The sequence below is a fragment of the Mustela nivalis genome, assembly GCF_964662115.1.
Source record: "Mustela nivalis genome assembly, chromosome: 10".
Lineage (NCBI taxonomy): Eukaryota > Metazoa > Chordata > Mammalia > Carnivora > Mustelidae > Mustela > Mustela nivalis.
The window spans coordinates 69265913-69280343 of record NC_139029.1 but is presented as its reverse complement, the minus strand read 5'-3'; the positions used below and the strand labels follow the sequence as shown (position 1 = coordinate 69280343).

Here is a 14431-nt window from a genome sequence, read left to right as displayed (position 1 = left end):
AACTGCATTAAGTACCAAAGACCATAGGCTGATAATTAAAGATCTGTTATTGATGGCTATAATAATTTTTAAAAGAAGGACTTGGAAAATTTCTTGAAATACTCACATGAAGAACACTTAACCAGGGCCTTTTCACTCTGTTGTCTTGGCAGAAAGAATGTCTAAATTATCTAAATTATTTTAAAAAGCAGCTGAAAGGGTTCAGATAGAGTTTGAAAATGCTTCTGATGGATGCAGAAAGAACTGAGTTGGTGGAAAGGCACATCATATTTTTTTGGATAAGCGATTTTACATTATGTATATGCCAATTCTCCCTAAATTAATTTATAAATTTAGCATGATCCCCCCCCCAAAAAATTACCAGTAGGATTTTTGTTGGAATTTAACAATCTGATTCTAAAGAATGTGTGGAAAAATAAACAAGCAAGAGTAAACACAAATTCTAGAAAAGAGTGATAAGAGGGGTTTGCCTTAGGCATTAAAATTCACAAAAACATCAAAAGGGTAAGAGATGGTTCTCAAATACATACAGTAATTTGGCAGCTGATAGAGATGGCATTTCAAATCATTGGGAATAAGATTGGCTCTTTTGACTGGCAAAAATAAAGTTATTAATTTCCAACGGTGGAGAAGATATGGGGGTATGTAAATCGGTGTGATCTTTTTGGAGGGCAGTTCCTTAGGGTTTCTTTTTAGAACCATGTATCTGCCTTACCCCAAAAATTCCATCTCTAGATATTCATTTGTCTAAAGAATCACTTGCACCTGTGCTCAGAGAGGACAGATTGCAATAGGAGTGTCCTTATAAATCTAATACATCTATCCTGTGGTATGCAATGCAGCAGTTCAAATACATGAGGCTAAGAATGAAAAGAAGAAAGAAAGAAGTAGCTCTCACCATACTAATGTCCCATTGCATAAGCAGGGCCCGCTCTTTCCTTCCAGTTCAGAAGAACACTCACTACATGATGATCTTCGATGCCTTGGTTATCCTGATCTGCCTGGCCTCACTAATCCTGTGCCTTCGATCTGTGGTTAGAGGACTTCAGCTTCAGCAGGTAAGGCTGGCTACTTTCTAGAAATGCTACGGACACTGACTGATGGAGAAATTCATGGTGCTTCCTATCTTTTCCCTAAAGGAATTTGTCAATTTCTTCCTCCTCCATTATAAGAAGGAAGTTTCTGTTTCTGATCGAATGGCATTTGTCAACGGGTGGTACATTATGATTATTATTAGTGACATATTGACAATTATTGGATCAATTCTGAAAATGGAAATTCAAACTAAGGTAATTTTTTTTCCTACTTATGCCATCATTAGTATCAGATTGGCACTCACATTTTTCTAGAATGTGAACATTTGCAGAGTAAATTATTTCTTTCAAACGTTGAATCGAAGAGACTTAAAATCCATAGCAGTAAGGTTCTTAGATCTCCTCAGGAAATCTCTTGGGCAGAGCTGTCCAAAGGTGATACACAAGCCTCTGCGTCAGAATCATGTGGGAACCTCATGATGACCTATCGGCAGATTTTAACACTGCGAGGGCTCCCTTTTTGTTGGTGTACTTTTTCACTAGGCTATCACTTGCCTGGTTTCCACCCTAAATCACAGGCTGGTCTTCTGACTCCCTTTGCTAGATCCTTCCATCTCTAACTGACTAAAGGGCCCCTGCCTGAAGTGCAGTGCTTGAACATGTGCTCTTTTCTGCCACTGTCTTGGTGATCTCCTCCTGTGCCATGGCTTTGAATAGAAGCTCTCTGCCAGTGATTTCCAAATCGTGATCTCCAGCTTGGAATTCTTGTCTGAACTCTAGTCTCAGATATCCAACTGTTGATTTCGCGTTTTCATTTGGATGTCTACGTGGCCTTTCAAATTTAACATACCTAAAACAAAGTTCCCCAAATCTCCACCTCCACAGTCCAAACCCGCTTCTCCTTTCTGACTTCAGTTAATGCCAACTCTTCTCAGTTGCTGGAGACCAAAGCCACGGATGCATCCTTGACTCTTCTCTTTCACTAATTCCCTCCGCGCTCCATCTAAACCAAGAGGAACTCCTATCCATCTGTCTTCAGAAACTGTCTTATCGCCTCCACCATGACCAGCCTGGTCCCAGCCACCATCAGCTCTCACCTATATTATTGCAATAGCCTCACTCTTCTGATAGTCTGTTCTTTTTTTTTTTTTTTTTTTTTTTTAAGATTTTATTTATTTGACAGAGAGAGAGAGAGAGATCACAAGTAAGCAGAGAGAGGGGGAGAAGCAGGCTCCCTGCTGAGTAGAGAGCCTGCGGCAGGGTTCCATCCCAGGACTCTGGGATCTTGACCTGAGCCCAAGGCAGAGTCTTAACCCACCGAACCACCCAGGGGCCCCTGACAGTCTATTCTTAACAACAGCAACCCAAAGGGGATCATATCACTCCTGTTCAGAGCTCTCAATGCCCCTCACCCCCAGCCTATCAGATCAAAATGCAAAGTTGTTAAATCACCCACAAGGCCCTAAACTACCTGCCTCCTTAGCTCTATGACTCTGTACTCTCCCCCATGGCTCCCTCCCTCTGGCTGACTCTCTGTCTTGCCTGGCGCCCTCCTGCTGTGGGACCTTTGCCCCTGCTATTCTCTGTGCCTAGAACGCTCCTTTCTTAGTTTTTTCCTTAGCTTGCTCCCACACTGCCTACACAGTCTTTTTGTTCACATACCACCTTTTCAGGGAGACCTTCCTAATCACCCCATTGAAAATGCAACCCAGATAGCCATTCTCTCTCCCCTCCCCTGAATTTTCTCCCCAGCACTACCATCAGCTAAAGTACTGAGGGTTTTGTCAATGTATTTCTATTCTCTCTCCCCTCCACACACTAGAACGCAAGCTTCACAAGGGAAGGAAATTTTGTCTCTTGGTTCATTTCTTTGTTCTTAGCACCTAGAACAGGGCCTGAGTCACATCAACCCAAAAAATATTTTTTGGCCCCAATGAATAATCTACTTTTCTCCCCCCTCACTCTTTAGAGTCTAACAAGTTATGATGTCTGTAGCATACTTCTTGGGACTTCCACCATGCTCGTGTGGCTTGGAGTCATCCGATACCTCGGCTTCTTTCAGAAGTACAATGTAAGGATTCCGTGGATCTCCGTGCTGCTGGTATTGCTGTCTTTCCTTGGCTGAGGGGCGAGTGGATTCTAACGGCCTCTCTTCCTTTCCCAGCTCCTCATTCTGACCCTGCAGGCAGCGCTGCCCAATGTCATCAGGTTCTGTTGTTGCGCTGCTATGATTTACTTAGGCTACTGCTTCTGCGGATGGATTGTGCTGGGGCCATACCATGATAAGGTACCGATAAACAAGTTTTTCCTGTTTCTGTTAATTCCTAAAATAGTGCCACAGGGTCATTACCCTTTTAAAATAAGCCTCTTCCATTTTGTGATATCAGCCTGAAAATGTTGAAGGTAGAGTATATCTAGTGCCATGTTTATAAAATGGGATGGTGTGACCAGCTGGAGAGAATAATTAATTCACTCAACTACTTCACCTTCTTTTGTGGAATGTATCAGATAATTACATCTCCCCCCCCCCCCCACCTATGAGGTCAAGATTAGTCCATTGGATTCATCAATATATATTAGAGTAAACTATTTAGGCAAGACTTTTGGAAATGTGACTTTATTAAAAAGATAGTATAGAGAGAAAGTTGAAGAAATATTTGAAAATTTTGTTACCAGAGTTATAAACTGGATTATAACACCATGAACCTAAGTGGAGTGAGCTTGAAAATGAGGAGTATAAGCACGCATGGTTAGGACTTGGGTATCTCTATAGAAGTGTTTCTAGGATCTCTTTCTATGTAGGTAAAGCAGATGGTAAGACTTGACCTCAAAAAGCACCAAGAGTGCCGGCTGGCCCCTTCTGCTTCAGTTCAGTCCCCTCCATTAAGGGGAGCATCAAGAAAGAGCTGCTTGTTCCCAGGGAAATAGTAGGCGTTATACAGGCTGTAGAGATCACACAGCAAATGCTTGTAGTTTTGTTAAATTAAGTACATTGTTTGCAGAGGTAACTTGGGATATCTGGTCCTATTATTTTTAATATGCTGTCATGAACAAAATCTTCACTGGGAAGGAATGTGGAATAAAGTACACTTTCTCTTTTCTTTTTCCAGTTCCGTTCTCTCAACATGGTCTCTGAGTGCCTTTTCTCTCTGATAAATGGAGATGATATGTTTGCCACGTTTGCAAAAATGCAACAAAAAAGTTATTTGGTCTGGCTGTTTAGCAGAATTTACCTCTACTCATTCATCAGCCTCTTTATATATATGATTTTAAGTCTTTTCATTGCACTGATCACTGATACATATGAAACAATTAAGGTAGGTTCATCAAGAGTGGTAAGTAGCAACATTTCCAGAGCTTGTAGAATGGCAATAAAATATGGTACCTAAGAGAGAGGAGATTGGATAGAATGTCAATTTTTTCAGGGTAGAAAAAAAAAGACTTCAATTTTAGATACTGAGACACAGAAAGGAAGAATTAGAATTTGTAGAATGTTCAAAGTTTTGTCTCCAAGTAAGCTTTTTCACACAAGCTTTCTAAACTTTTATTAGAATTATAAAGATCAGGGGTGCCTGGCTGAAAGTCAGAAAGCATGTGACTCTTGATCTCAGGGTCATGAGTTCAAGCCCATGGTGGGTATAGAGAGATTACTTAAAAACAAAGAAACAAACAAACAAAAAACCACCTTAAAAAATACTTCTAAAATTTAGTAGGTTTTAAGTGAGCAAAACATATGACATTTCAAAATTTTATGGGGAAGTTTTAAAATCCAATTTTCATAAAGAAAAAATGACCTCTTAGTTTAGAATGTGCTGCGACTGAACCCATACTCTTTGCAAAGCCCTGCCTGGGACTATCCTAGAGGCCAGTCTCCAGAAGAATGAAGGGATTAGTATATCAAGTACTAGCCATGTATGCTTTATACATATCAGAAATATAATGTGAAAAGCTGTTATTTATATTGTCACTCACATGGGATATTTTAAAAATAAGTTTGAGCCCTTTGAAATATGGAAAGGCAGGGTAAATATTCATGTACATTTAAATTTCTAACAATATACCACTGACATAGGCATTCCACTTGGGGACTTTCTTTTGAGTATGAGAAGGGTAATGAAAGATGATGTCATACAAATGGTCCCACGGATAGAGCAAAGGTTAGCAGGAGTCAATGGGCTATGAGTTGATAATTATACGTACCTTGCTAATGAAGCCAGGGTCACGACTTCATTTTTACTGAATCAGATTTCAAGAACTGAGTGTCCTCAATACTTGCTTGGCAGATGTGTCCAAGCAAGAGCACTGGGAAGAGTCACCAAGAACACTGGGAAAGGGTATAGTTGTACCTGTCCAAATCCCTCCCCCTGTGCTCTAAAAATTCACTGTCTTTAGCTTTGCATGCAGAGAACTATATGCTATTTAAGGGTGATATCCCAGATCTCAAAGAGTAGTAATATGAGTTGACAACTCTTGATGACACAAGTCTGAGACTCACAGTTGAGATGCTTACCTCTTTCCATGAGCTCAGAGCACCTGTCAGGTGGGCAAGTGATGGCTGATCTTCTCTGGTCAGGGCATGTTCTAGAGACCTTAGACCCCAAACTGAGGTTAATACAAGGCCTTTAAACAAACCTGTCTGTCTGAAGAGAGACTCCAAAAGAGTGTATAGGTTGAAATCTCTCTGAAAAGACCACTCAGACTCAACATGCCCATTTTGTGTTGAACCAGACCCACAAAAGAGCCTATGAGGACACTGCAGAGTTCTAGACTCACTTTTCCTTAGCTAGACTTAAGAATGGCTCTAGAGGCTTTATCTACTTGAGAATACTTGGAAGTGACTGAACTATTCCTCTAGAAAGATCCCCCTCCCTTGCCAAATGGTCCATTTTGAATTTGGAATATAGCTGTTTTCAAGGGACTTATTGATGAGAGGTTTTTTTTTTTTTTTTTTTTCTAATTCTTCTGTGTAGCATTACCAACAAGATGGATTTCCAGAGACTGAACTTCGTACATTTATATCAGAATGCAAAGATCTACCCAATTCTGGAAAATACAGATTAGAAGATGACACTCCAGTATCTATATTCTGCTGTTGTAAAAAGTAGCTATCAGGCTAATCTGTGCCCTGGAGGGAAATATAATGTGTAGCTGAGTTGGGAAACTGTATGGATATTTTAAGATCAAGTGTCATAGGTTTAAAGACTATTACTTTGAGCAAACTTGTAATTCATCAAGAACTATTTATATTTTTAAAAGAAATATTTAATGTCTTTTGCAGCTTTGTGTTGGGTTTGTGTGTGGTTTTTTTTAAACTAACTTTGATGAGAGAAGATATTTGGTTCTTGTTATTTCTTGTTTATTTTGCCATAGCTTTAAAATGTAGTCTCCATCCCCTCTTTAGCTCTTAACCCCTTACTTCCAGCTCCTCTGACTCGGTTGATTGTATCATGAGTGGAGAACAATGCCTGGTCGGAGTTCACACAACTCACTCACCCTGGTCTTGACCACTCTCTTGAGATTCACCCCTGAGAGAGAGGGGATATGGTTGCTGTATATCATTAATCATTGTATTTTAAAATCTTGTCTTAAAGGACAGAGTAATAAAGAGACAACTGTCACCAGCAAACAGTCTAAAATTTGGTTCTGAAGGACAACTGTTATGTGATGCTGCTTTCAGTTCTGGAAAGGATGAGGTTTTCTTAGTATTCATGTATAATTTTTTTCTCCTTCAGTATTAAAGTACAGAGTTGAAAGAGTATCCTCTATAAAGTGCACACTTTATCCATCCTGCAAAGATTAATTTACTGCTTGTGTGGACTTGCACAAACTCTGTGATGTACTGTGCCCTTCACGGGCACATTAGGTCTCATGGAAGGGAGTGTTTCAGTGTCAGGAACTGCAGTTTCAGGGGGAGAGGTTCTAAAACTCACATTAAATATATTTTGAAAAACATCCTGAAAACGTAAAAATAAGTAGGAGATGTCTGCCTTAAAAAGACACAGAAACAAAGTCTCCACTCCTTGTATACTGCTGATTGAAATTTTGGGGATTTTTCCAGTATGCATCTTTGTTTTGTGTGCTATTTATTCAGATAGAAATGAATTCAATGATGTACAATAAAGGTTTTCTCAAAGCACCTTTTTTTTTTTTTTGTAATGGAAACCGATTTGTTAATTTTTAATTTTGTTTTATGGGTTAAATGCATATTACCTTGAGATACTGAAGTCTTACTATTTAACATAATGACAATCATAATAATGACTCCAGGTGTTGAAATGTGAGGTTTTACAATGAGTATAAGCTATTCTTCCAGGACTTATGGCCTTTAAAAAATGGAAAATCTAGGTCTCTGGATCCCCTGGTGTTTTATTTGCACATTGAAATTTGAGATACTTGGAGTTCCCCACTGCAACTATTTCTCCCTCTACAGTGTTTGATAAGGATTCACTTCCTGTTTTTTAAAAAATAATACCTTTATAAAAATTAAAAACAATACCTTTATACCTATCAATACTGTATCTATCACCAATTACAGGTATTTAGGTCCATGTATCTCTTCTCCACTTGGTGAGACTAAGGAAACTTCTCCAGATCAGGAAAGCCATTCAAGGGCAGTAACTGTTAATTATGTCATCAGTGTGGCAGTGTGGTGAGAATAAAGGCTTTGGAAACTCAAAGTCCTGAATAGAAACCTTGGACCTACTGCAAATTGTATGGGTGACCTCAGGGCAGTAACTTAAGCCTCTCGGAACCCATTTTCCTCATTTCAAAAGGAGAGGATAGGACACAGAGTGCTGAGTGTTCTGTGAGATAACATGTAAATCAAGCTTCATAACTGGTGGGCGCTCAGGGTTACTCTGGTCCCTTGAAGCACACAGCCCTTGCACATGGTGAATGTCCATAATAAATGCACTGTTAGGGGTGCGTGGGTTGGCTAAGCCTCTGCCTTTGGCTCAGGTCATGGTCTAAGGGTCCAGGGGTCCAGCCCCACATCAGGCTCTCTGCTCAGCAGGGAATCTGCTCTCCCCCCTGCCTACTTGTGATCTCTCTGTCAAATAAGTAAAGTCTTAAAAAAAAAATAAATGCACTACTAACAACGAATTTTCTTTTTAAATACCCAATCATAAGTTATTTAGTAGGAATATGAAGTTTTAGAAAACACCTGTAATGAGAAGTTGGCTGATAGAAAAAGAAGTTATCCCAGTTTACAGTCCCTCTCTAAAGGAATTGTTGTTCTTAGTGGAGTCCTAGCGTTTTGAGATTAATAGGTGAATTTTCTTTCAATTAAAAAGCCTTGAAAATTCCTTAGCATAAAAACTGTGCATATACATATACTATATACAGGATATGTAGTATGTGTACATATTTACACAATATATATATAAACACAGTATGTCTTACTTTCCATATGCTTCCTCCAACATTTTCCAATCAAGCCACAGTCTGTCTTTTTCATGGAGTCCACATCCTCCCCACAAAAACCACGCTGTACCATTTCCTCTCCTCTTCCAAAAAGGAACCTAACCAAACCACCCTTGCGCCCACCAATAGGACCAGTATTACGCAAACGGGATTTTCCAAGCCTGTCTGCACCAGTGGGCACCTTTGGTGAAAAGAACTCTAAAATAGGCACTTTTGCCTTAAAAGTGACTTTCAGAAGAGGATCAGTTATGTATATCTATTTATCTCATTCTGTCCAATTATGTCTACCTGCAGGCGCATTTTAATATAATTACCTGGCAGAATATTCTACTATAGGTAACCCCAGAAACCTTTTAAGCACTTGCCGATCCAAATCGTCTGAACTCAGGACTTTGCTACTGCTGCTACCACTGGGAAAGAAGGAATAGGACTCCCTGGAAACGAGGCTGTGGGCAGGGTCCAAACTGCCAAGTCAACATTACCCGCAGCTGAGCATGACATTTGAGCACGTGCCCGAGAACCTCATTTCCAAGATTCATGCCCGGTGTCCAGCAGGCCGGTGTCCTTTCCTTTGTGCCCTGGGAGGGAAGAGCGGCGGCAGCCGCAGGCTCGGGCTGCCGCTGTCCCCCAGCTCGGGTCCTGCACGTCTGCGCGATCCCTCTGTCCCGCCCAGGGCCACGCGGACGCGCACTCCCTGCGCCGAGGGTCCGCTCCAGCTTCCTCATGAGAGCGAAAGGCGATTTGTTTCTCTTTTCCTCGTGCCCCCGTAGCGCATAATATCTCCGGGACGTGGCCCTTGCGCCGTGTGATCGTGTACTTAAGAATACAAACACGGTCTAACGAATGAACTTATCCGATGAACTTGCCGATGGTGCAAAGTCCTAGAGCAGAGGGCCGTCTCTTTCTGATCCCGGTGTCCACAGCGCCCAGCATCCGGCTTGGCACCGAGTCCCGAAAGTATCAAAATAGAAAGGACTAGAGTAGTGCGCGGAATGGTGTAGAAAACCGGAGCCCAGAAAGGCAGGCAGCCTCGGAGGGCAGGGAGTGCGCGCCCCCGCCGCCCGGGGGCAGCGTGGAGCTCCATCACTCGGTTCCCTTTGGACGGCGCTTCTCCCCAGCCGGAGCTCACGGCAGACACGCGGGACGCGGGGCCGGCCGGCCGCATCTCCCAGCATCACCCGAGACCAGAAGGCGGGGGCCTCGGGAGGGTTCCTCGGGGCCGAGGCAGGTGCACCCGTCCCACCCTTGGCCTCCTCCTCCTGACTCACGGGGGCCGCACCATGCCTCCTGGTGTGGAGGCTCTGGACCTGCCGGCGTGGAACGGAGCCTCAGGCGCGTCCTGGGGGCCTCGAGGCAGGTCAGTATCCCCGAAGCGCCCGGCTCCGCCCGGCTCTCCAGCATCCCACGGCCCCTCCCCGGGGACCCCACCGCCGCCCCCTCCAGGGCTGCTTTCCTCCAGGGGTCTTCTGGCGGACGCACCTCCGCTCATCTCCCACCGGCCCCGCCGGCCTCCGCTTCGCTGCCTCCCGCCCTCGGGGCTCCGAAAGGCCCACCGGGTTCCACGTGGGAAGAGTGCCCTAGGGCCCGAGTTGAGAAGCTCTCCACTAGATGCCCCGTTTGCCTTGCCCCGGCGGGAGGCTAAGAGGTGGAGGAGGTGGCTCGGGGGCGGGGCGGGAACACCTGGGCCATGCGCCCTGGGCTCCCGGCGCGCACTTTTGAGCCCTGCGGTCCCGCCGCCGGCGCCGTCCCCGCGGCGGCCGCCGTCCTCACCCCTCCGCCCGGGGCTGCGCGCGCCGGCGGCTGCAAGAAGGGTAAGAGACGGGAGCCCGCCTGGAAGGTCTCCGACTTCGGGGGAGGCGTGCCCGGGAAGGCCGAGATGCTGTGCACTGAGCGGGTTTTCTTGCTCGGAACCCCGAGCGAAAGCTGTGGAAAGTTTGGAAGGCGGAGGCACTGGCCCCGCAGCCTTATCGGTTTCCCGGGGCCGGGAAGCCCGAGACAGGATCAGGTGTTTTCAGGCTAACGATCAGGTGAGGCGCCTGAGCTGTGTCTTTCAGGATGTCAGATTCTGGAGGAACTCTCCTCAAGTGGATGCCTTTACTGTTCTAAACTGAGCTTACTTGGGGCCTTGGGAGTGCTTACATTCACTGCTTGCAGTTGGTTAAATAAGGCTGGGCTTTGCCTTCCGGAACAAACAGGCCTTTTTCTCAGGTGGGAGGGTTACAGTGCGGCTAACCCCCATTCCTCTGCTTTTATGAAAAGGCGTACAGTTCAGCTGGGTGATGCTGCCAAGGGGCCCCACCTCCGTGGTCAGAGCTGCAACCACCCAACTGCGCAGCTGAGCCCGGGGGTGGGGGTGCGGGAGGGGGGGGTTGAGTACAAACAGGCCTTGGCTCCCCCGCCTCTGCTCACAAAACAAATATAGAGGTGGGCCGTTAAATTTTCTTAAAATAATGTAGAGACTCTCCTGCTTTTCCTGCGTGGCGTTCTCAGTGTTATTATACACGGACTCAATGCTAGCAAGGAAAGCCAGAATTCAGGAGAAGCACTCACTTGATCTCTGCTGGCCGTCCAGGTAAGTAGTTCCAAACAAGGGTGGCATATACTTTTCTAGTGTATGTGGAACCCATGTTCCACTCTTCGCCTGACTCTTCCCACGCGGAGGTCAACATAATGGTGCCAGTACGATTTAATTTCCTGCCCTTAAACATCGGTATATCCTGATGAAGTATTTGAGGAGTCCGTGTTCTTTTCTCGCAAGGAGGGGCATATCGAAAGTGGTGTTTTTAACAACAGAATAATAAATATAAAATCTCCTAATGAAGCAAGGAGGAAAAGTAGGGAGACAAATTTTACAAGGTCAGTTTTGAATGAGAAGACATAACTTTGATACAACTTTTTTGACAACTGGATACTGGCCAATGTTACACCAAAAACGACCATCTCTTTTAATGCTAGGTGTCTATTTTTAATGGGGCTGATGGGCAGAAATTATACATTTCTTCCATCTGCTTTAGCTCTAAACCCCTGTTCTGAAAGGGGGAGCAAATGGACTCTGGCTTTATTTATGGTGTTCGGCTTGGGCTGGTAAACAGGCTGGTGTTTATGGTGGGTGTGGTCTATAGGCTTTCTCTTTTTTAAATCTTTATGCCAGTATTTTTCTCAGCCTATTTCCTCCAGGAGTTAACCATTTGCATCCACTCCAGAGAGTATCTCCAGAGGCTCCCACTCTTTTTTTTTTTTTTTTCTTAATTAACAAATAATGTATTATTTGCCCCCCGCCCAGTACAGGTCTGTGAATTCTCAGGCTGACACACTTCACAGCACTCACCATAACACATACCCTCCCCAATGTCCATAACCCAACCACCCACTCCCTACCCCCCAACGCTCAGTTTGTTTTGTGAGATTAAGAATCCCTTACGGTTTGTCTCCCTCCCAATCCCATCTTGTTTCTTTTTTTCCTTCCCTACCAGAGGTTCCCATTCTTACAGTGTGGAACACGTACTCGGCTCTACCCACAAACAGCTTTCGAAGGGATTCAGATTTGAAATATATGTGTGTGTATGTCTGGTTGTGCGGTGCCAGTGGGAAATTGGATTGTATCATTGTAAACTGAGAATGGAAGAAGGGGTCATTACGAGACAGGTGGAGAAGTTCTCTAGAACATCAGGATAGGAATTCTGATGTTTTCTTGTTGAAGGGACCAGCTACCTTGTTCTCTGCAGAGGTGGGATGTGGGCTTCACACTTTCAGGAACTGCTCAACATCTCTGTGATGTGCTAACCAAATAGCCCAAGTGTGGGGGAATCCGGCAGCTTCTTCCTTTTGAGTCAGCAGTCTCAAGATTCTAGCTCATCTTCCTCTTCATACTTTGAGTCAAACTCCCATGACTGTAAACTCAGCCTTCTGTAGCAAACCTCCCCTAAACCAGGTTCTGTGGCCTGGACCCATTGTAAACACCCATGTTCCATTCTTCGCCTTACTGTTCCCATGCAGAGGCCAACATAATGGTGCCAATTTGATTTAATTTACTGCCCTTAAAAATCGGTAAATCTTGGGGCGCCTGGGTGGCTCAGAGGGTTAAGCCTCTGCCTTCAGCTCAGGTCATGATCTCAGGCTCTTGGGATAGAGCCCCGCATCGGGCTCTCTGCTCAGCAGGGAGCCTGCTTCCTCCTCCTCTCTCTCTGCCTGCCTCTCTGCCTACTTGTGATCTCTGTCTATCAAATAAATAAATAAAATCTTAAAAAAAAATCGGTAAATCTTGATGAAGTATTTGAGGAGGCCATGTTCTTTTCTTGCAAGGAGGAGCATCAAAAGTGGTGTTTTAAACAATAGAATAATAAATATAAAATGTTTTCTAATGAAGCAAGGAGGAAATGTAGAGAGACAAATTTTGAACAGAGTGGCAGAGAATAGAGAACTGAAAGTCAGGAATGATCATATTCATAAACTGAGCTCTTCAGGCTCGTTCTCTGTCAGTGAAGTGAAACCCAGGATAAGACAAACCTCAAAGCTTAGTGGGAAAACAGGTGGCTTCTTGTGGCTACAACTTACAAGTAAAATCAGTAGCTGAAAGAAACCCTTTTGGCCAGAAAGTTAGAAGTGGGATCTTCCCTGAGGCTGGGCTGTTCTAGGTTCCCTGTGTCATTTCTGAAGAGTGAGAGCTCCCTTCGGGGAGCTCTGACATCACATGTTGTGAGATTCATAGAGAAAAGAAATTTTACTTCCAGACTTCATTCTTTTTACTCAGACTGCAATATTCTTCTCAGGGGCAGATGTTTAACGCCAAGTGTTGATTGGTTGGTGGGTTTGCTTTGGCAGTCATCTGGGGGGGGGGGTTCATCCCATTTTCCTTAGCCTACCCCTAGCTGAGCTTTCTACTCTGTTTTGATCTTGGGTCTCTGCTGCCTTCCCTCTCCCTCCCCCCAAGTCCCTGGGTGACAAGACAGCTTTGGGGGTGGGAGGGATGCTAATATTCCTGTCCCCTCTGTTGGGAGATGGCTTCCTTTCTTCTCCTTTGAAGGTGATCTCCCCTTGAATACATCTGGTATTTCAGCGTAAAGCATCTGTCAGGCAATAATTGGTGACTAGTGAAGTTAAAGGTTCGGAAATACTGTCCTTGCTATAATTCCAGGACACCCATAATTTAAGTGGTGGGCTTAAAAAAGTCATGCCACCTATGGTGACTGGAGGGAATTGTTAGAGATAGGGTGAATCTAGGGATTCCCCAACCAACACGGAGGTGGGCTTGTCTAAAAATAAGGTAAACTCATTTAGTGGTTTGAGGAGAAAATTATTAATTATGGCTTTGTGGCTTTTAATTTTACTTCTCCTTAGGGATAGGCATCAGCATGACCCTGTTAAATTGGGCACTTACTGATATGTTAGAGAAAGAAAAATATAAGGAATGCCATAATTCTAGTCATTTTCTCAAGCTTCAAGCTTTTTTTTTCCCCCCCTTAGGCTGGCTCCGTGCCCAGCGCAGAGCCTACGTGGGGCTTGATCTCAGGACCCTGAGATCATGACTTGAGCAGAGATCAAGAGTCCGAGGCTTAACTGACTGAGCCACCCAAGCGCCCCATCTTCTCCAGCTTTAAGTGCTTTGGGAATCCTGTATTGCTGAGAAATGAGTTTTGCTTTACTTATCTCTGCCCTAGAGAGCTGATTGGTCAGGATGTGTTTTCAAAAGGGGTGTGACTTGTACAGAAGAAGCACTTTTAAAATGTGCAGACTAGTTCTGCTTTTCTCCTGCTCAGAGGCAGCAGAGTGGTGATTGGAGATGATTTTATAGGAACTTGGTGACATGGTTGGTCATGTCTAGGGAAATTCCTGAAAGTTGTAGCATGCACATTCTTTTTTTTTTTTTTTTTAAGATTTTATTTATTTATTTGACAGAGGGAGATCACAAGTAGGCAGAGAGGCAGGCAGAGAGAGAGAGAGGAGGAAGCAGTCTCCCCGCTGAGCAGAGAGCCCGA

At 44.2% G+C, this 14431-nt stretch overlaps 2 protein-coding genes across 9 annotated transcripts in view; both read left to right on the top strand.

Moving 5' to 3' along the window:
• MCOLN3 (mucolipin TRP cation channel 3) overlaps positions 1 to 7170 on the top strand; it is a 60946-nt gene extending 53776 nt beyond the window's left edge. For all 4 annotated transcript variants that reach the window (XM_082688207.1, XM_082688206.1, XM_082688208.1 and 1 more), the window contains 6 exons: positions 946 to 1058; positions 1140 to 1289; positions 3004 to 3105; positions 3199 to 3321; positions 4145 to 4351; positions 6005 to 7170. In XM_082688207.1, the coding sequence (XP_082544333.1) occupies positions 946 to 1058; positions 1140 to 1289; positions 3004 to 3105; positions 3199 to 3321; positions 4145 to 4351; positions 6005 to 6139 (830 nt within the window). In that variant the 3' untranslated portion in view covers positions 6140 to 7170. The remainder of the gene's footprint in view (positions 1 to 945; positions 1059 to 1139; positions 1290 to 3003; positions 3106 to 3198; positions 3322 to 4144; positions 4352 to 6004) is intronic.
• A 1689-nt stretch (positions 7171 to 8859) lies between these two features.
• Positions 8860 to 14431, top strand: part of MCOLN2 (mucolipin TRP cation channel 2) — a 55863-nt gene continuing 50291 nt past the window's right edge. The window contains exon 1 of one of the 5 annotated variants that reach the window (XM_082688209.1): positions 8860 to 9813. In XM_082688209.1, coding sequence (XP_082544335.1) covers positions 9737 to 9813 — 77 coding nt within the window. In that variant the 5' untranslated portion in view covers positions 8860 to 9736. Of the gene's footprint in view, positions 9814 to 10138; positions 10484 to 10693; positions 11029 to 14431 lie in introns of those variants that run through there. The other 4 variants (XM_082688213.1, XM_082688211.1, XM_082688212.1 and 1 more) reach the window with 4 other exon arrangements.